Source organism: Branchiostoma floridae, chromosome 13, assembly GCF_000003815.2.
Source record: "Branchiostoma floridae strain S238N-H82 chromosome 13, Bfl_VNyyK, whole genome shotgun sequence".
NCBI classification, from domain to species: Eukaryota; Metazoa; Chordata; class Leptocardii; order Amphioxiformes; family Branchiostomatidae; genus Branchiostoma; species Branchiostoma floridae.
This window is the reverse complement of record NC_049991.1, coordinates 7,210,141-7,231,857: the sequence shown is the minus strand read 5'-3', so window position 1 is coordinate 7,231,857 and position 21,717 is coordinate 7,210,141. Positions and strand designations below refer to the sequence as shown.

The 21,717-nt window shown below is 39.3% G+C and overlaps 1 protein-coding gene across 1 annotated transcript in view; it reads right to left on the bottom strand.

Annotated features, from left to right (window-relative positions):
* Positions 1 to 11,321, bottom strand: part of LOC118429408 — a 45,321-nt gene extending 34,000 nt beyond the window's left edge. Inside the window, exons 1-11 of the mRNA XM_035839889.1 lie at positions 11,261 to 11,321; positions 9,871 to 9,953; positions 6,004 to 6,761; positions 5,294 to 5,473; positions 4,951 to 5,130; positions 4,509 to 4,685; positions 3,105 to 3,281; positions 2,693 to 2,872; positions 1,992 to 2,168; positions 1,469 to 1,661; positions 700 to 926 (exon numbers count right to left, since the gene is read on the bottom strand). Of these exons, the coding sequence (XP_035695782.1) occupies positions 700 to 926; positions 1,469 to 1,661; positions 1,992 to 2,168; positions 2,693 to 2,872; positions 3,105 to 3,281; positions 4,509 to 4,685; positions 4,951 to 5,130; positions 5,294 to 5,473; positions 6,004 to 6,046 (1,534 nt within the window). The 5' untranslated portion in view covers positions 6,047 to 6,761; positions 9,871 to 9,953; positions 11,261 to 11,321. The remainder of the gene's footprint in view (positions 1 to 699; positions 927 to 1,468; positions 1,662 to 1,991; positions 2,169 to 2,692; positions 2,873 to 3,104; positions 3,282 to 4,508; positions 4,686 to 4,950; positions 5,131 to 5,293; positions 5,474 to 6,003; positions 6,762 to 9,870; positions 9,954 to 11,260) is intronic.
* Positions 11,322 to 21,717: the final 10,396 nt, after the last annotated feature.

Sequence of the window (21,717 nt, the reverse complement as noted above, 5' to 3'; positions counted from 1 at the left end):
GGTGCATATACCAAAGTTTGCGTAATTCTAATTAATACCTAATATTTGCATAATTAATAAAGACATTACATAGTTCTTTTGTGGTCACTTCATGGTAGAGACTTCATATTGGAGATATATAGGTTGCTTGAGGACAGGTGAATACAATGAAATACATCTTATGTCAAGACTCAGGTATACAAGGGACCCAACCCTCCTTGTCCTGAAACAAGTTCAACTATCTTATTACCATGTAATTACGTTAATATTGATACTATGAATGGAGTTATGTATCAAACTCGTGTACTTATATCATTCTGAAACTGCATTTTGTGATTTATACCAATCAACTTCTAAAATGTCATGTAAACCCTTTTTTTTGGGGGGGGGGGCGAAATCGCTAAAGGGGGGCGAGGTAGGGGGGCGAGATCACTAGCCGGGGAGGGCGAGATCGCTAGTGATTTCGCCCCGGGGCGGCGAGATCGCTAGTGATTTCGCCCCCGGGGGGGGGCGAGATCACGGGGGGGCGAGATCGCTGTCACACCGGAATGATAGAATTATTTTGGCGCCAAAATATAATCAACTAAGAGACGTTACACATAAATAACTTTATATATATTTCAACATATCTTGCTTATTTGGAAAGGAATTTAAGTTATTTGTTTTTCAATCATTTGCAACATATGTAAGCACACTAAAAAAGGACATAAATCTACTTACTTATAGTATCATTCCATGCGGTGAAGTTGGCAATAAATCCTGAATCAGTCACAGAGTAGTCACTGTAGAACACAACAAATGCAGACCTTCCTGTTGTAATTACAGGACCGACGGACGAACCACAGAGATTGGCGATTATCGGAGAGGAGATGTTTGGTCCGTCATGGATTCTCAAGCTGTCCCAAATACACGTCCTGCCGCCATGTTCCAAGTCAAAGTTGGCAAAGCTACAGAGAATTTAGGGAAAAGCAACATATCATCAATGAATTCGCAAAAACAGTGACCATACGGTATTTTGTAATGTAGAGCCAGATATATACTAATTTATAATGTGTGTAAAGCATTATAAACTTTTCAGTAAAATCATTATTGAATTAGCAGAAATCAGCATAAAAATACGAATGCCATATTTCCTCTCAATCACCGATCAAATTCAAATTGATATCACCGAAAGGTAAAAGCCGGTAGAAATCTAAGTGTACAATTCATCAAAAATAATAGCTCCAATGACAAGATAAAACGTCACCACGAACTATTATCATCTCGAACTATTATCATTTCCCCCCGTTTTGGGAAACTAATCACATAATGTAAATCAAATGGTACTGTCGGCTTGACATATATTAGGCAAATCATATTGGTCACAAAACTTCAAATCAACAGGAACCATAATCATTCAACCATGTTTTTTTTTTTCAGAAAAAAATCTCAAGTCATTGAACAAAGGCCAAAATGTTGATCGCTTTTGAATTTGAATACGACGTCTCACCGTATAAGCACCACGTATCCAGGACTGACATTCATCTGCCAGGTACAGTTGGTAGACAGCGGATATGGACCTGGCCAGCCTGGAGATGTGAAACTGCCGGAATCACTGTTAAAAACAGTCAGATCCCCACAGGAGCTCACACTAGGTGCAGTCGGTGTTGATGCGGCGGTGGGCCAATATGTCGGCATGGAAGCTGCAAGATTGAAGGTTGAAGTAACTTGTATTACTAAAGCCACATTTCCAAATACAGTATATTTGCTCTATCTCCCTCACAATACAAAAGAAGTGAAATTGTACGAATCAATCTGGTGCAGAACTATACTTTCAGTATCCGACTCCAAAATTGAACTTTTGGATTTCTGAACACGCAGTTTGAAGAATACCAAAATATATATTGGAGATCTAATTATTCATTCCATTTGGTTCCAGGCCAGTTTATTTATGCAATTTATTACTTTCTGCATAGGTACATGAATTACACACAGACATTGATTAGTAAATTAGTCAATGGTTATCATCTTACGTCTACACGTCGGAACAGGATTACTCCATGATCCGCCAGCTTGGCACGTTGTGTTTGAAGTGCCGTCTAGGACGTATCCCATATCACACGTAAAAGTGACCACATTCAAGTAGGCGTACGGTCCGGCGGGACTCAGCGCTCCGTTAGTTGTGGCCGCCAACATCGGGCATGGTATGGCTGGAATGGTCAATAAGCTATTGATCTATGCTTATAAGTTTGGACTACAGAAAGGTGACGCAATTGATTACTTCCATGATATATTAGGGTACCTATTCTAGGTTTGTGTGTTTCTATGTGTGTGGTGGTGGTGGTTGCGGGGGTCGAATATTTGTCACACTTACATGAATTATGATATTTGGTTTGTGGAAGACGTCGAGATGTTTGGGCCCCTTGATTCATAACCTTGCTACTTTAAATATTTGCGCTGGGCATGGTATTGTATTCATGTTTGGTGGCATGCAACTTTTCGAAGAAAAAGAAAAAGCGAGGTAGGTTTGGGCCACCTTGCACTTTGCTTTTAGAACTTTGCAGGGGTATTTTGTCAAAATCTTTCAACGAGAATAACTAAACACCAGAGCGACGGATTTTCCTAAAATTCTGGATACAGAGATCTGGGAGAACGATGTGGACTGTTTGTATTATACACTTCAGATGTTTGTGTTTAAATTCATAATTCAAAGGATATTTTAAAGTAATCTTACGTGTGCATGTTGGAACAGGGTTGCTCCATGATCCGAAAGCTTGGCACGTCACAGGAGAGACCCCGTTCAGTTGGTAACCCGAGTTACAGGTGATTGTTACCTGGGTCGGGTAGTAGTATTGATGTCCGGGAGGGCTCAGCGCTCCGTTCGTTGGGGATGCCAATGTCGGGCACTGTACGGCTGTAGTGGTTTAACCGTGAGTGGAAAAAATCCAACAACGTTTAGAGTATGTACACAGAGCTAATAAAACCTTTAGATTGATAACTATAAACATCTACCATTCAATGTTCTCAGTTTTGTCTGGTGCAGGCTTGTGTGCCAACGTTTGAATGTTGGGATGGACCTAATCCTTTCTTTGCTCTCACCTCTATCCCGTTCAAAAAACATTGTACAAGTATTAAACTTAACTCACGTGTGCATGTTGGGGCAGAGTTACTCCATGTCCCATCAGCTCGGCACGTGATACTAGAGGCTCCGTTTAGATGATATCCTGGGTTACAGATGAACATGACCCTGACCTGGTAGGAGCTCGCTCCGGCAGGAATTAGCAGTCCGTTAGCTGGGGCAATCAGTGTAGGGCATTGTACGGCTGAAATGGTCAATAACATTTCATTGTCATATAGCCAGGCGCCGCGGACCAATCAGTAGGCCCCGTTCCACGTTGATTATGACGCCTTAACACCGGTCAGCCCGGTGTGTATCGCTCCTTCTGATTGGTCAGAATGAGTCGACACCAGCACCGGTGTCCCATTTGCATTGGCACCAGCACCGGTATCAATGCAAATTGACACCGGTGCCAGTGTCGATTCATTCTGGCCAATGAGAAGGAGCGATACACACAAAAAAGTAAGGAATATGAAGGCATTGGCCAGTCAAAAGGAGCGAAACATATACCAGAGCAAAGAAAATAAGTACAGACTGCAAGAAGGGGGTGTGTGGCTCCTTCTGTTAACATTGATAATAAGTTTTGTTGTTCTAAAAAGCCAAAGACTGCAATGTTTCGAATATTTTCTGTGGAAATTTTGGTTTCAAAATGTAATCTGTAATCTCTTTGCAAATGTATGTACCAAAGAACAAGATTTAATGTTAATTTTCAGAAAGTCGACAAAGGAATTCACACGCATAGTACCAAGGCATCTATGTGTCATTTGGAGTTTGCAAGTTTCGGTAGGCTATATGATAATAACGTTAATAACCCACCTTTTCCTCAGTGTATATAGTGTTAGAACACCTGGTCGTTTGCTATAACCACTCCCTCGGTGGTTTTATTAGGTGGTTATAGCAAATGACCAATTCCGTTATGACACCATATACACATTGGGGCGGGGTATTAACCCTTAATTATTGCGATGTATAGAATATGAATAAAAGGACATGCCTAGCCTGTCTTTCGACTATTCATGTTAACGCATTTTATCTGCTAACGTATCTATGAACTAGTCTCCAAGACCCTACGGCGCCTTTAAGATAGTATCAAAGCTGGCCAAGGAGTATTGCCGGCACCGGGGTCTCCCCCCAGTCGGCGAGAAAAGACGCTATTAAATTAGCATACAATTGTTGCCTAATCAAACTTTGCTTGTTGAGTAGGTGTTTCCCTGGGACGGCTCACCTACGATGCAGATTTAAAACTGCCAGCAACAATGGAGGCAAGAGTAAGACGTCTGACTCCCTTTGGTCGGCTATACTCCTTAGCCAGCTTTGATACGTATCTTAAAGGCACCGTAGGGTCTGCTTGGAGACTATCTATGAGCTATATGGTGGAGGTGCCTATTCTACATTTAAATGGACATTGCTAGGAACTTAAAAGTCATCTTACGTGTGCATGTTGGGACAGCGTTACTCCATGTTCCGTCAGCTTGACACGTGGTATCAGCAGCGCCGTTCAGTACGTATCCGGTGTAACAGGTAAACCTGACTACAACCTGGTAGGAGTTTGCTCCAACAGGATTCAGAGCTCCATGTAATGGGGCCCAAAATAGCGGGCATTGTACACCTGCAATAGTAAAAAAAGTTGATGCAGATGATATATTTCTGTACTGACATGATAAAACGCCAATAAATAGATGTTTAAATGTCTGTAAACATAATTCAATATTCTTCTAATATCCTCTTTACTATATGGTAAATGTGTCATATTATTTGAAGGACATAGGTAAATCATACGCAGCCATTTACAGCAAGAGAATTTAGCATTCCGCACTTCATATGCAAATCAAACGCACCTCGTGCGCGTGATGTATAATCTAATTTTTTCTTACGTGTGCATGTTGGAACGGTATCACTCCATGTCCCGTCAGCTTGGCACGTCGTACTAGAAGCGCCGTTCCGTACGTATCCGGTGTTACAGGTGAAGGTAACCATGTCCCGGTAGAGGTCCGCTCCGGTAGGGGGTGTCCGTATTCCGTTAATTGGTGTCGTCAGCACAGGGCATTGTACACCTAATATGGCAAATTATGGCAGCGGTCACCCTGTGTGTGAGTCCGGAATACGCTCAGCATGCGTCATCCATACACAGATATTCACAGCAAGATTGTATTGCGCACTTCATATACAAATCTTACGCACCTTGTGTACGTGAGGTGTAATTTAATTTATTCTTACGTGTGCATGTTGGAACAGTATCACTCCATGTCCCGTTAGCTTGGCAGGTCGTACTAGAACCGCCGTTCAGTACGTATCCCGTGTTACAGGTGAATGTTACCCGGATCGGGTAGGAGTGTGGTCCGGGGGGAGTTAGCGATCCAAAGGCCGGGACCGTCAGAGTCAGGCACTGCCTAGCAGCTATGGAAAAAAAATTCAATTCTGAATATAAATTAACATTCGGTTTAGTACATTGGACAAGAAAATTTTAAAAAAGTGTAGTACGTGTATGTCATGAATGTCGATATAATAAGGTCTTATTAGGGAAATAGAAACAAGCAAGAAAAAGGAAAACATTCAGTTGCAAAGCATAATATTTTTCTCATTCCACAGGTATACACTTGTGGTAAAGACTACTTCAATATTTTATGACGTAACGACATGTTGTTATTTTAAGACAAAAGTCCCTTTCACAAGTAAGTACATATGTTTTATTCTGTATCAAGACGACAAGAGCATGAATGCTTTCTTGGCAATCAAAATACGAAGGGTTCCTACAACAAGATACATATATATCCACCGACGTAAAATTTTACCTTCAATCATTATATGAATATATGCATAAGATGAATGTCAATATATGGCAATTTTTTTTTCAAATCATTTTTTCACTGACTCATTTTTTTTCTTTTGTTTATTGATAGAAATCCCCCTAACAAAGATGTACTTACCACAGACTAGGGTCGAACCTTCCCATCGACCGTCCACACACATCCGTGTCTCGCCCCCTCCCACTTTGCGGAACCCGGGGTTACATTGGTAACTGCACGTGGTCCCAGCTGTAAACGGTGCCGTGCAGCCACTAACACTGGTATCCCGAACATCGGGTGGAGAACCACAGGGTCTACCTGTAAAATACGTGTAAAGCTTGTTCACTTCATAATTCACCTAATGCACTAAATCTCTAAACAGAAATAAGAGTTCCGAGACCTCATACCTGCATGAAATATAGTCTCCGTACTAGTCTCCGATTGAGGCTGTTTTTTTTGTATACTTAGTCTAGTAAGATATTTCGCGTAGCCTCCATAGCAGTCTCCGAACCAGGGGCTATTTTTGTATCATTGTATCATTGCAATCCATTTAAGAGATCCTTGAGTTATGCTGATTACAAAAATTCGGAAACACAAACACACAGAGGCCCCCAGAACTCTATCTTAATTTTTTTTCCATTTTTAGATTAACAAATTAACCCAGAACGACGAAGCACTATATTGAGTCAAAATTTGGAATAAGATACATGATTACTTACAGGAACACTTCAGTCCTCTCCCACCACGCCAATAACGGCCGAATCTGCATACCCTGACCCTGGCTCCTGTCCTCTTCACACACCCGGGGACACACTCATAGCGGCACTCATCCCCACATCTGAACGGAGCCTGGCAGTTACTGCGGATGGTGTTAGGCAGTGTCAGAGCCTTACATCTCCCTATGGTATAAAACAAGAAAATATATTCAAATCAGTTATTTATACATAGAGGCACTATAATACATCAAAATACCCGGTAGGGTCAGTCATACGCATGAATTCACCTACACACACAGCCATATTCTAACACCTTTTACCTTCGTCGGGTATCCCAAGGAGGTTGAAAGAAAACCTCCTTGGGTATCCCGCTTTTTTTCAGCGAGCTTTCGGGTGAGGGGAACTGGAGGTTGTACGTGGGAGCGGGTCTGCGGGGTCTGGCCCCTAGGGTAAACGTGTAATTACCATGCACTTCAGCTAGATGTCGCTGCTGCAGCATATAAATAATACTGTCCCAAATGACAAGAGAGTCACCGAAACGTCCCCTGGGGTACAAACACTTGGTGATACATTTCTTTATATTACCACTATAGAATAAGACAATGGCCGCATGTATATGTTAGTTAGATAAAGTCCAGTGTAACAATTTTCATGGTTTCATACAAGTTGCAGAATGCTTACGGAGAGCAAACACTTCAATGTGTGTAACTAGTCAAGAATGGTTTCGTCTGTTGGGCCAACATTTAACAGTTCATTTAACACGAAAAGAGCAGACTTTACGAGGCGGTTGAACTTTCCACACCTTTGATACGTAATGCCATATAGGTAAAAATACTGTAAATGCAGAAACTTTCGCGGTGGTGTAATGCTCAAGGTTTTGCGGTGGCTGCTTCACCGCGAACTTTAAACCACCGCGGGCATTTTTCCATGACTACTATAGTGCATGGTGCTACCACGAACTTAAAACCACCACGAAAAGTCATTTTCCCGCTACCGCAAAATTAAACCCCCGCGAACTTAAATGTATTTACAGTATTCAATCCTTTGCACGGTTATCCTTGGTCAATGCCATATGCTTAAAATTAACAAGGGCATTGTGGCATTACACGTAAGTGTGTAACTTTCTCTAACAGTGCCACACATGAAATACAGACTTACGGTAACCCCGCGGGATTTTGCATGCCGTAAGGGGGGATGGGTTGTTATTCACGGTGTCTCGGGCACTGTACTGAGAAGGCCGAGCCCATCCTACCCCTTCCACCACCTTAACCCCCCCCCCCCCAACAGAAGTCAAACATATTTAAATAAATCGGTACAGTAGTAGAATAATCTCTTGTTAGACAATATTACAAGTTTCTCTTTTAAACATCTGCGTAGTTGTTTCCAAGTAGGATGGTAAAGAATTCTACATCTTTCGCAAAAAGGAACCGCGAGTGTTTACATCGATTATGTTTCATGTTGAGATCAGGTATGGTCTAGGTATGACATTCACAATGTACATTTGCATGCTTATCATTGGCGAATGGCTGTCAAATATAATTAACTACTAAAAAGGATGATTGAAAACGCCACTAAAACTTCCAAGAAGAGTTGGGATATGATTGTTTGCTGAATATTTTATACCCAAAGGCCACAGTAAGTAAATTGTATGGATGACCTCCTCTGCAGACGGCAAAAATAGTGCGATAGGGCGAAAAAAAAAACAAGACGGGTGAAAAACAAAACAAGATGGCCACAGTTTAGAAAATAGGCACCATAAAGTTGTGATGAATGTTGTAACATATTACAAGATTTAAAGGGACAAAACATGGTATCAGAACCAACAAGGCATTCATTCCTGTATTCAAGACATGTACTGGTGTTGTAAAAGTGACACACGTGTGGTAGACTGCCATCACCAACAAAGTTGGTAACCACAGCTCATGGCTTTCATATTGGTGTCATTTCTACAACTACAGTCCTGGGTATCTCGCAAGTTTCATTCCTACAAGTACAATCATTAGGCTACAACACAACATATTTGCTCATTTTGGTACTTTGTCGTCATGTGAATCATCCCTGCTGAAGAATAAGGCTCTTGTTTATTCTCTTCTGAAATCAGGCGAAAATTAATGCGCGCGCTGATGTCATTCATAAAATTAACTTGCTGTGGCCAAATGCAGGAACAGAGTTTTGACTCTTTGATCTATATCTAACGTTACATTTGACAAACATTACTATTTTGATTCTCAAACCATTTATTTTGTAACAGTATCAGGCGTGGAAAAATCATCCTTGGCCGCGGTTAGCTTGAGGCACCTAAGATGACTCATTCTCAACTGGGCAACTATAATTGGTAGTTAATGAGGCTTCAAAGGTGCGGTGGCGACCAGGTAGAGGCAAACTGGTTCGTTTACCCACATACTGGGACCAGGGCTCGAAATAACTTCCCTGCATACCAACAACAATATCTATCTTTTCTTGAGTATTTCTGTGCGACCGTAGTCTCAGGGTCTGCATGTTCTTTTACGTAAGGTGTAGGCAGTCTATTTTTATTTCCCGTATTTCGTAGGTAAAACCATGTTATCTACATATTTCTTAGCGAGGCGACCAAATTTAGCATAATTGCCTTCCCTGATTTAGCGTAATACGTGTGGGGGGGGGGGTCACCTGAATTAAGCATAAATCGTTGTCGGGACCCCCATGCAGACCCCCTAGTCTATAAAAACACTGGAACTGCCATTTCGTGTTGTTAGTGATGCATTCAAGGATGCTATTGTGGCAAAATCAAAGGCATTTGTAGGAACACTTATGTTCCTCCTTCAAGTATCTTGAGTTTAACTGATTAGGTGTATATTGGACCGGTTAACACACGTTTTTGAGTCGTCTCGGAGTGTATATATATATATATATATATATATATATATATATATATATATATATATATATATAGCCACAATCAACTCAGGAGCGTTCTGACTAATAGTATATATTACACACGGGGCTACGACGTTACTATGAAGGTGGTGGTACATATATTTTGAGCCCTGTAGTACAGAAATCAGGCACAATCACATAGAAATGTAAGGATGGCATTCACTACAAAATTGAAATAGCTATGAAAAACGGTTAATACATTACTGCTATACATATCTTTTATAATGGTACAAATATTGTTAACTTAAAAAATTACTCGCCATAATGTTACTGTTATTAGTGACTTTCCCATCTAGAGAGTACGTTGCATGACATTTAGAAAACATTGATTCGGATGTACGTAAAAGTACGTTTACGTAAATGAACAAAGACTTACATTTTCGACGACATTTTCTTCTTTGTCCATCTGTGGTTACCAAAAGCATGAGAACAAAAATGGCCAATATCCAGACAGACGCCCTAAAGCAAAGAAAAATCAAAATCACTTGATAAGACGCATACAAGGTACGGACAATGGATTCCTACATCAACATTTCAGAATTATATCACAAAAATAAGAACTTCGAAGTCATAGATTTGAAACGGCACTTAACAAGCCTGTTTAGAAACTAACTGTACAAAGTTTAGACTCGCTCTTTGATAGACAAATATTCTCTTTTTTTGGTTGTTTGCAATGGATCTTCATTAATTTTGTAGAAATGCAAACATGCTGCAGTGAATATTTATGGGATGCACTCCACCTCTGTTACAATATGGTACCTACTTATCTTTCATCCTTACCTATTACAATACATGCATGCATACATGCACACATGCGCATGCAATGAAACTTACCATTCCATACAATAATTTTTTTCACAGTAATTAACAATGATTTTTCATTTATCCCGGGGAAGGCAAATGCTTTATTCCTTAATAAACCGTTACACAAAAATTATTCATATCCCATAATCCTATCAATGCGAAGTTTAGAAAATATCACAGTTCCCCTTAATATGATTATTAAAGAGTTTTGACTATCTGTGTATTTTGTCCATTTCCTGCTTCAATGTGCTGTAAGAACGATATTTGATCAGCAGGAAAATGATGCGAGTTGTGTGGCCATTATTTTTTAGCAATCCATAATGCCACCAGTGGCAACCATTACGAAAAAAATATTTTGTCTGTCTTCAATTATAATAGTACTAGATTCAAATCATGGTAAACTTTAAGTCCAAATCCTCGATTCTACTCACAGGCCAGCTGTAAATAAAGCCTCAAATTTGAAATCACGATTCGCACCACAAATTCATAATCATTAACACAAAAAAGCCTTTCTGAAATGTAACGACACTTTCAAAACTCTTATATTTAAATAAGATTAAACTACATAGACTTTAAGATCATGGATTTGATGGTAATGTAATCTACAAATCTTTTGATTTTTCTAAAGATCATGGCCAGAGGCAAAATAGCTTTTCTTTTCAGATCAGCGACAGACATTTAGCTATGATTTGTTCTTTGTATAAAAGTTAGCTTTTCGAGATTATTCGGGGTTATGAAAAGATAATTAATACATTAGCGTTGCCTTTTTATAAAAGACGTGGTATGAATGATAAAGATTTAATTCATAGTTTGCTCGTTACTTCCTCAACTCAACCGTTTCAGTTTTCAATGTACGAATGATCCCAACAATTCTAAATTAAACTTAATCATAATTCTAACTACTAAAAAATCAAGAGGCTTTAGGATATGGAACGTGGTGTACTTCTGAAGAGTTTACCTACCTCATGTTGGAGTTGGTAAACAACCGTTGCCGTCCTCGCCAAGGCGTTCACACAGTGTGCAATACAATAGAAAAGATGTGAATGAAATGTCAGAGTTCGTAGTGCGGTATGTTTACAGTAACCTATGACGGGCAGTACCAAAATCGTTTTTAAAAGAACCCACAGCAATAACCAGACGTACACGCAGATCATGTAAATACATTGTAGGGTACACGAAACGATAACGACGAAAATGTAACTTGAAATGTGCCAAGTATAGTATATTTAAACCAATCCTTAAGTTGTGTCTGCGTGTGTGTGTCCCCTATTACGGGCCCGACCACTTGAACAATGCACATGTAATCATGATTGACCTTTGCCGTCATGCCACCATTTTCAGCACACAGATCCCGAAGGTGTAACACCAGTGTGATGTATTTTTATTTTGGTGTATACTTGTGATGACATAGTAAAGATTTTCCATGACATGAAAATTTGTGGAATGAATCATTATATTTGTTATTGTTGTGCGCGAATTCTGGAGACTGTCTGCGTGAACTCTGACCTCTGCAGACGTAAACACTGATCGTGTAATGCCTCCCAAGGTTATTTCCTGCTCAACCATTTTTTTGGTTTCAAGAGAGCCATGGCGTAACTATTGTCTAATATATAAATGTAATGGACAGTTTTACGTTAAGCAATGACCATGATTTAAAGTTTGAACGGAATTCTTGTTAAGTGCCTTAGACAATGGCGATGGTCGTTTGTGGTATTTAGGCACACCCGCGTCCATTGTTGTACTGAACAGCCTGTCCAGGCCAGTGTGTAGCGTGCCTTCAAAAATCCCCATAAAACCCCCCTTTCACGGCTCGTGTTATGTATGGCCCAGTTAGACAACGATTGTTTTTGAATATGTAGATATTTATCTCTCTAGCAACAGTTAAACCATTCATCGAAACCACCGCTAATATCAGATAATGGACCTTAAAATTACTAAAATTTCAATTGATAACATTTCTGTTTTCAGTGGTTCCAGTAACCCCCTAACACACCCTCTTAACTTCAATGCACCGTCTTCAACGTTTGGTCTGTAAAACTTTAAAACAAGACTATATAAAAATATCTCAGTAATTTTCAGCAATAGATTGTTGGTTTTTAGAGGGTCTCTGAGTAGGGTTCAAGAGCGCCATAGCGAAAAAACACCTAGAGCGTGCTCATAGTTCCACATAGCTATCACACATACGAAGTATGAGTCGATTTGGCCGACCCCCATCTCCCGGCCTCTGCCTGCTTTTTCCTGGTATTCTCGTGCAATGACTCTTAAGTCAACAATTCACTGTTAGCAAGAATATTTGGGACATACAGTCATAAAGTGATACTCGTCTTCAATTAACTCTGGCCTTAATGGACAAACCTTCTGGTCGATAGGGATTTTTTGGAATCTCCCGGTTTCTATATTCAGTTTGTGACAGCCAATTCTGAGTTGCATGATTACCCTATGAACGCCAAGGCTCTTCATGGTTGAAACACAATTTTCTTGTAATGCTTGTTCAATGTAGAAAGAGAGGAGAATTTGGAATTGGTTCGAATAGAGGAATGCCTATTTTGCACGTATATATCTTGTAAACATTGTCGTACTTAGTGGTGATTGCCATGACATCACCGGAGTCTACAATAGTGATCTGGAGTGGCTTAAGAATCGAAGACAATGTGGTGTAAACTCGAAGGCGCGGAATAGTGACGTTGCTTCTTCGTCGATGTGATCTTCGTCGCCCCCTCCCTTATTGTACAACTGACAGGGAAGTCGATTCCACACTTAAGCAGGACCGTCCTTTGTTTAGTACAATTTAGCTTATAAAGTTTCAGTTTCTGAAAAAAAAACTAGGTTCGTATTTTGTTTACTGACATATCATGACATGAAATAGTTTAAAGCCTCAAACTAACCTGCCCACCTCCGCTGTGAAAAGCAGTCAGTGAATGTTTATAACTTGCAAATTCTTCATACTGGCCAATGGATAACAGGATTGATGTCGAAAGAACAAACTGAGTGAACATCTGAGTGGTATATAATTAACGATCTTGTAGAAAATCTTGCGCTAGAAAAAAATTCACAGGTATTCAGTGTATCACAAAGGTCTAACAGTTTGTGTATATTGTGAGCTAGAAGCAGTAGCGTGTATTCAGTTGACGTTACATCTGTTGACCAAGTTCTAAATATGTGTATTCAATTTATGAATCCCCAGATTTATTTTTGACAAATGTAACCATGCGATATGTAATGTCTTCTAGTTGGTCTAATTTTTTCCCTTTATCTATTTACAACACAGCAGATGCCTCCTTCAAAAATAAACACATAACGTCGTGTCAGAGCGGTTATACTATAAGTTTCATTTTGTAAACAACCATTCATATACATACATAAGCAACAAGTCCAATCTGTTATATCCCTTTGGCATTTCTATTAAAAATCCTACAGGTGCTGGGTAAAAATGTTGCAGGGATTGAGTTGTTAACGACAATGCGGCGTTACGAGCTCAGCGGTCATACATGTATGTAAATGTGAGAGGTCAAGGTTCAAACAACCAAGACAACGAATGATTACTTACACACAATTTTGTGCCAGGGTGTTTAGAGCCTTAGAGGATTACTTTGGTCGAATAATGGTGAAATCCATTTATATAAGCCCCATGTCCATTCCATGATATTCCTTTGCATGCCAATTAAAGAGCTTTAGGCGCTCCGTAAAACATCGCACTGATTTAACTGGAAAAATTTGGGGGGGGGGGGGGGGCGTTCCAAAGCCGATGTCATATCTACAAATGTGAGAGTTCATAGTTGAAAGTACATAAATGGCGAGCAGAAACAAAAACAACCCCTTATGATTACTTCCACGCCATTTCGTGTCAATAGCCAGGATTAATAAGCGTCCCCCCGTCCTGGTTGAACTACTATAAATGCATTCAAGTTCGCGGGGATTTAATTTCGCGGTAGCGGGAAAAAAGGACTTTTCGCGGTGGTTTTAATTTCGCGGTGCACCATGCACTGTAGTCTCTTAATGCCATGGAAAAATGTTCGCGGTGGTTTTAATTTCGCGGTGAAGTGGCCACCGTTAAAACCGCGAACATTAAACAACCACGAAAGTTTCTGTATTTACAGTTTTCGTTTTGTTAAATAATGGACGAATAACGTTTACCATTATATATATAAGTGTATATTTGAATACACGTGCACACACGCGCCCGCATGCACGCCCGCACGCACACAAATAAACACACAATCATTGTCCAACGGGAAGAACTCTTTGGTTGACAAAAAACGGCACTATTGGGGATTTTTTAAATATAATTATAAAGACCTGTTAATTGTACCGGTTGATGTACATCATTATAGCATATAAAAAAACAAATTACATCATTGTTTTCCCCGTTTTTTTTTCGGTGCCTGTTTCATCGATACCTTAACTATATAACACCTAAGACTCTTTTTGTGCTGTGATTTCTATTGGTATCGTCCATCATAGGTTACTAAAGGATAAACAATGAGACATGCGATTGCGCAAGCCCTTCCAAAGTTAGAAACAATTACATACGTCACAGTTGAATGGGCGTGGGTTACAGTGGAAAAATACTGTCTACACCTCAAAGTTTGCTATTTATGGACCATATGACTTCACCAAAGCTTTAAAAGCCTCGTTTTCTCGCGTAAAACTTACATTCGCCCAACATATCACTTGTCACCAGTACTGAAAACGGCATTGCACAGTGCGTTGAAGGTTTTGTAACACACCAGCGTTTTTCCACTCCGGAATGAGGTAGGTAACTATTACCTAAACCGAATCATGCATCCGTGCGAATGTATTTTGTTGTTATCTATTGTAAGAATCAGTCGCTTTATGGAACATATACTGTGGAATAATAAGGCCACTATAACATGAATTGAATTTTTTATAACAGACGTACGAGGGTCTGATCAATAAGCTCTTAGTTTCACTCAGAAATAAGGCGCGAAACTCTGTTGCGAAAGTTCAGGGCATAATTTTATATCATGAAGCCTTTCATCAAAATTCATCAAATTTCAGATCATTGTTGTCATTACCTTCAATCGACGTCCGTATGTAAATTATTAGAAGCTAAAATATTATATAAAATTATATTAGAAGCTAAATGTGTATTTCAGTTACCTCACAACAAAAGCAGCTTTTTAGTTACCGACTTAAGCTGTGGTGCGTATCACCATTTTAACTTGAATATGTGTTTACAGCCAACAAGTGACATTTGCCATTCTATCCATGCTTGCATTTTACTAATGGATATTCCTAATTACCAAAGAATAGAATACCTCTCTCTGTCGACATGGTGACAAGCTTATTATTTAATCCAATGTTTACATTTTGTGTATCAAACACAACCACAATTTGTACACTATTTACGCTTTCAAGTTCAGTGTTTATTGGGAAATCATATTTTGGCATGCATTATCAACTTTGAAAATTTGCACTCACAAACGGTTACACCTTCCCTTTTCCCTAGGTCGAATCTATGGATTTCGGCCATTCTTGTTCTGGTACTTTTGGAGACCATAGATGGAGGAAGATGCCCCAGAAGGTTTCGAAGACGTAAGTCTTTCTTTATTTCTTAGCTCTAGACCTATTTGCATGTTGTTGTTTTTTAGTGTCGCTTTATCTGATCTGTTCTGTGCTATACCGGAATGAGTATTTTGTTAACACAAGTGACATTTAATACGTTACAACGTGTATGTATTGAGCTGTAAATATAACAAAATGTATGTCATAAGTAATAGAGAAGAGATAAGATGAAAAAATGGATACCCACTAGAAAATGCTTGCAGCAAAAGATTGCCGTAATACCATAACCCCAAAACGCAGTGTATTCAATATAGCTAGTGTATGTACAGCATCCAGTAGCAATCAAATTTACGAAACTAGTGAATTTTTCCAACACTAGAGTTAGTAAGCTGAAAAAAAGGAAAAATAAAATATACGTGGCGCAATGAAAGTGTGTGTGACAGTGGTGTAGGTAATTTCTAATTGTGTTCTCTAAGGCAACCAAAGCGAGTCAAATACGAGAGACCCTAGACTTGAATAGGACGAATTCATAGATGAAGATCGATTTTTTTACGTTATATCCATTTTGTGTTTCTCAAGTCACACAAATTTCATGTATATCTTGCATGTAGGTAATTTCAAATTGAGTTATATTGAAAACTCTGAGGTGACCAAGGTGAGTCAAATATGAGCAACCCTGAACTTAAACAGGACGAATTCAGAGATTGATTTTTACGTTATGTGCATTTTGTGTTTCTCAAGTCACACAAATGCCATGCATATCTTGCATAATAAGCAAATTACTAAATCAAGGGTGTAAAAAGATCCAGTTTAAGTCAATACACGGTCGCTGATCGCCCGTAGAGTGTTTCGCTAGGTGGCACAATTTGTATTAATTAGGAAATGATTCATGACACAAAAATATGATTTAAATTTACAACGAAGTTCACCAAAAATTGAAAAATAAAATCAACATACACTGCTTCACAAAATTGTTTGCAATTGAGGGGAAACCGTGAAAATCTCTCGTCGTGACCCTTGAGCGCTCATTGAGCGACCTCTACATAACTGCAGTGGGTGCACACCCTTTCTTTGCCCGGCGAACTGCGCTCGATGGGCGCTCCTTTGGCGCTCGCTCTGTGCTTATCGTTGGATCGCAGCCCTCGGCGCTCACACTGCGCCAGAACTATTTCAAACCAGTTGCTGAAGTAATGGCAACCATAGCGACCATGGCGCTTCCTTCATGCTTTCTGTGTGACTTTGCCAATCGTACCGCGCTCGCAGCATGCTCTTTGTCAATTTCAGGCTGCAGAGAGAGCGCAGTCAGAGTGTTCAAGTGGGAGGGGGGCATAAGTGGGTAACTAAACCAGTTTTCGTCTGCTAGGTCGCCGCCGCACCTTTGAAGCCTCATTATCTAATTACTAACAGTTGCCCAGTTGTCGGTGAGTCATCTTCAGTGCCTCAAGCGTACCACTGTCAGTGTATACTCGATGCCTGATATCTAAACAAATGCACAGTGGGATTATCTCTTTTCCATAACTTGCATATACATTTACTTTTAGCTACAGATATATTGCACGAAGCGCTCCTTAACTTAATCGTACAGCAGATGCCGTTAAATAAAAAAAGACACAGTTCAGAGTCATTCGTTAATGTTGTGACGTCATACGGCTCAGTAAACCGGTTGCTCCTCCCCCTCCCAACCCAACGAAATACCGAGCGCGGCCAACCACATGTATACGCAGCGTTGCACGGTCTGATATTCCAAACATTAAAAACCCATGTATCTTTAATGTTTTAGCAGTACATTTTACCGCCTCAGACGTTAAGAATGAAGTTTTGAAAGAGATGATAAAAAGGCGAATGAAATACCTTCCATGCAGAAAAACACGGGGACAGAAAATACTATTTTAGTAGAGACAAGTGGAAGATGACAGCCATTGACCGGTCGATCTACGATAACAGGACAAATAAAACGTTGAAAATAGCATTTACATGTGCATAACATTACAACAGGTGTGAAAAGTTAAGTGGCCATGCCGTCTGCTGTTTTCAATGTGTTTAATGAACTGTGCAATACCGACCTATCAGGCGAACTTATTTTTAACTTCATTACTCATGTTGAAGAATGTTCTATACAGAAGCCAACATGGCACATTCTGGTACAAAACAACTGTTATATTGTTTTAGAATTTTACTTTCCACATGTGTCCACGAACATATTTATACGCTATTGGCGAATTATATGGTGAAAAGTATTGTAGATTCGTCAAAACATGTACGAATCGGTCATTTAAGATAGGCCAAACCTTTCTTAGGCCTTGACATTTGAGACTTAAACTGTCTTAGAGAAACAAAAAAAACAACTTCCAAGCTAAAAGGAAATCTTAGGGACTAAAAGAACCCCTGTACAGATGACCAAAGGAAAAAGACAGTCATTGACCCACGGTGCCCGGACAAATTAAACTTAAACGAGTATTTTAGCTGCATGACGTTTAAAAACAGGTGTGGAAAGTTCATTGGCCTCATGGAGTCTGCTTTTTTCTATCTGTCTAATGAACTGTGCAATATCGACCTATCAGGCGAACTTATATTTAACTTCGTTACTCATATTGAAGCATGTTCTTTACAGAAGCCAACATGGCACATTCTAGTACAAAACAACTGTTATATTATTTTAGCATTGTACTTTCTACATGTGTCCACGAACATATTCATACGCTATTGCCAAATCATATCGTGATAAGTATTGTAGATTCATCAACACATGTACGAATCGGTCATTTAGAATAGGCCAAACTTTTCTTCGGCCTTGACATTGAGACTAAAGTTGTCTTAGAAAAGCAAAACCTTCCAAGCTAGAAGGAAAAACACTTGAATTGTTTTAGCACCACACTTTCCTCATATGTGTCCATGGACATATTTATTCGCGATTGCCAAATTCTACGTTGAAAAGTATTGTAGATTTATCAACACATGTACGAAACGGTCTTTTATGATAGGCAAAACCTTTCTTCGGCCTTGAAATTGAGACTTTAGCTGTCTTAGAAAAACAAAACAAAAAAACCTTCCAAGCTACAAGGAAATCTTAGGGACAAATAAAAACCTGTAAAGATGGCTAAAAGAGAGAGACAGTCATTGACCTACGATTACCGGACAAGCTAAACTTTGAATATATTAACTACAGGGCGTGTGGAAAATCTAATGGCCTCGTGACGTCTACTCGTTTTAATCTGTTTAATGAACTGTGCAATACCGACCTATCAGGCGAACCTATTTTTAACTTCGTTACTCACATTGAAGTACAGAAGCTTACCTTGGCAGTTAATTGCAGGACATTGTTCCCCAAACTATTTGCCGCAAATATATTAAGATAGATTCGTCAAGATACTTGACGATGGATAGCATAAAGGTGCGCTGAACTTTTCTTCGGCCTAGATAATGACACTGAAGCTGTCTAATAAAAGTAGAGAGCAGGAATAAAAAGAATTTGAGAAACAAGGAGAAATGTTAATGGCTGATAGTCCTTTTATGATGACCAACGCAGAAGGACAGTCATTGACCGACGATAACCGGACAAACAAAACTATGAATATATTAACTGCAAGACGTTATCTCAACAGGTTTGGAAAGTTCAATGGCCTCATGACGTCTGCTCTTTTTAATCTCTCTAATGAACTGTGCAATACCGACCTATCAGGCGAACTTATTTTTAACTTCGTTACTCATGTTGAAGTACAGAAGCTTACGTTGGCAGTTAATTGCAGGACAATGATCCCCAAACTATTTGCCGCAAATATATTAAGATAGATTCGTCAAGGTACTTGACGATGGATAGCATAAAGGTACGCCGAACTTTTCTTCGGCCTAGATAATGACACTGAAGCTGTCTAATAAACTAGAGAGCAGGAATAAAAAGAATGTGAGAAACAATGGAAAATGTTAATGGCTGATAGTCCTTTTATGATGACGAACGGAGAAGGACAGTCATTGACCGACGATAACCGGACAAACAAAACTATGAATATATTAACTGCAAGACGTTATCTCAACAGGTTTGGAAAGTTCAATGGCCTCATGACGTCTGCTCTTTTTAATCTCTCTAATGAACTGTGCAATGCCGATCTATCAGGCGAAATTATTTTTAACTTCGTTACTCATGTTGAAGTACAGAAGCTTACCTTGGCAGTTAATTGCAGGACAATGATCCCCAAACTATTTGCCGCAAATATATTAAGATAGATTCGTCAAGGTACTTGACGATGGACAGCATAAAATAGGCCGAACTTGTCTTTGGCCTAGATAATGAGACTGAAGCAAGCTGTCTAATAAATTTGAGAGCAGGAATTAGAAAAGTTATAGAAACAAAGGGAAATTTTGAGTACAGTAAGTTTTGTCAAGATGACAGTTGGTCATTACTACAGGGGTCCACGATATTTGCTTGTAGCACAGATTTTTTTCTAATTTCTTGGACTTTAGTGACAATGACAATGATCTTTATTTGCATGTCCTTGCCCATATGGGTAAAATGTTGGTTTCCACTTGTTGCAGTAGAGGCCGAGAATATTGATTGCATTCTGTAGGCCACGTTGACTTGATGATAAGATAATAACATCATCGGCATAAAATAAACTCGATACTTTACATGAATGGAGAATAGGGGCATCCAGGTCTCCTGTATTGGGATCGTTTACTAAGTCGCTATTGTACAAATTGAATAACGAGCTCGAGGGGCTTAATACACAGCCCTGTCTCACGCCGATTTCTATAGAGAAAGTTTCACTCAAGCCTATCTTTCTTGGTCTTTACACAAGCTTCTGATTGATTGCATAAACTTTTCATGATATCGAAGAATTTGCCAGAAATGCCTTTTGAGAGACGTTTGAATAGAAGACCATGATGCCAAACGGAATCAAAAGCCTTCGATAGATCAACAAAACAAGCAAAGAGTCGTTTACCGGACTGTGTGTATTTAGAGATTAGGGTTTTCAATATAAAGATATTATCTGCATGCTATTCTGTATTCATTTACTGAATCCTGTATCAATGCAAGGCTGGTGAAATGTTTGACATATCTTTAATTATCTACCTGCACTTGTGTTGACGAATCTACATAATTCATATTTTCCGCCGTATATTTTTGCCATCATGACTAAACATCTTTGTGGGAACATTCAAGGAAAGTGTGATACTAAAGTAATATAGCAGTGTTATTGTTTTGTACTTGTATTTACAATATAGACTTCTGCATGTGGAGAACGAACTTCAATGTGAGTAACGAAGTTTGAATAAGTTTGCCTGATAGGTCGATATTGCACAGTTCATTACACGCATTAAAAAGAGCAGACGTCATGAGGCCATTGAACTGTCCACACCTGTTGAGATAACGTCTTGCAGTTAATATATTCAAAGTTTTGTTTGTCCGGTTATCGTCGGTCAATGACTGCTCTAAAGGAGGGGACAGTCATTGACCTACGATTACCGGACAAGCTAAACTTTGAATATATTAACAACAGGGCATTCAAACAGGTGTGGAAAGTTCAATGACCTCTATAACGTCTACTCTTTTCAGTGTGTCTAATGAACTGTGCAATATCGACCTATCAGGCGAAATTATTTTTAACTTCGTTACTCACATTAAAGTACAGAAGCTTACCTTGTCAGTAAATTGCAGGGCAATGGCCCCATTTTTTTTTAGATATTAATCGATATAGATTCTTCAAATATGATTGGTGGACAACGGCAGTCATTGACCGACAATAACCGGATAAACAAAACATGAAGACAAAAAAATGGGTTTAAATTAAAAGTTTGGTCGCCTAGTATTGACTGTTCTTTTCTATCTGTCTAATAAACTGTGGATTGATATCGACCTAGCAGGCGAAATTTTTATTTTTAACTTCGTTACCCATAT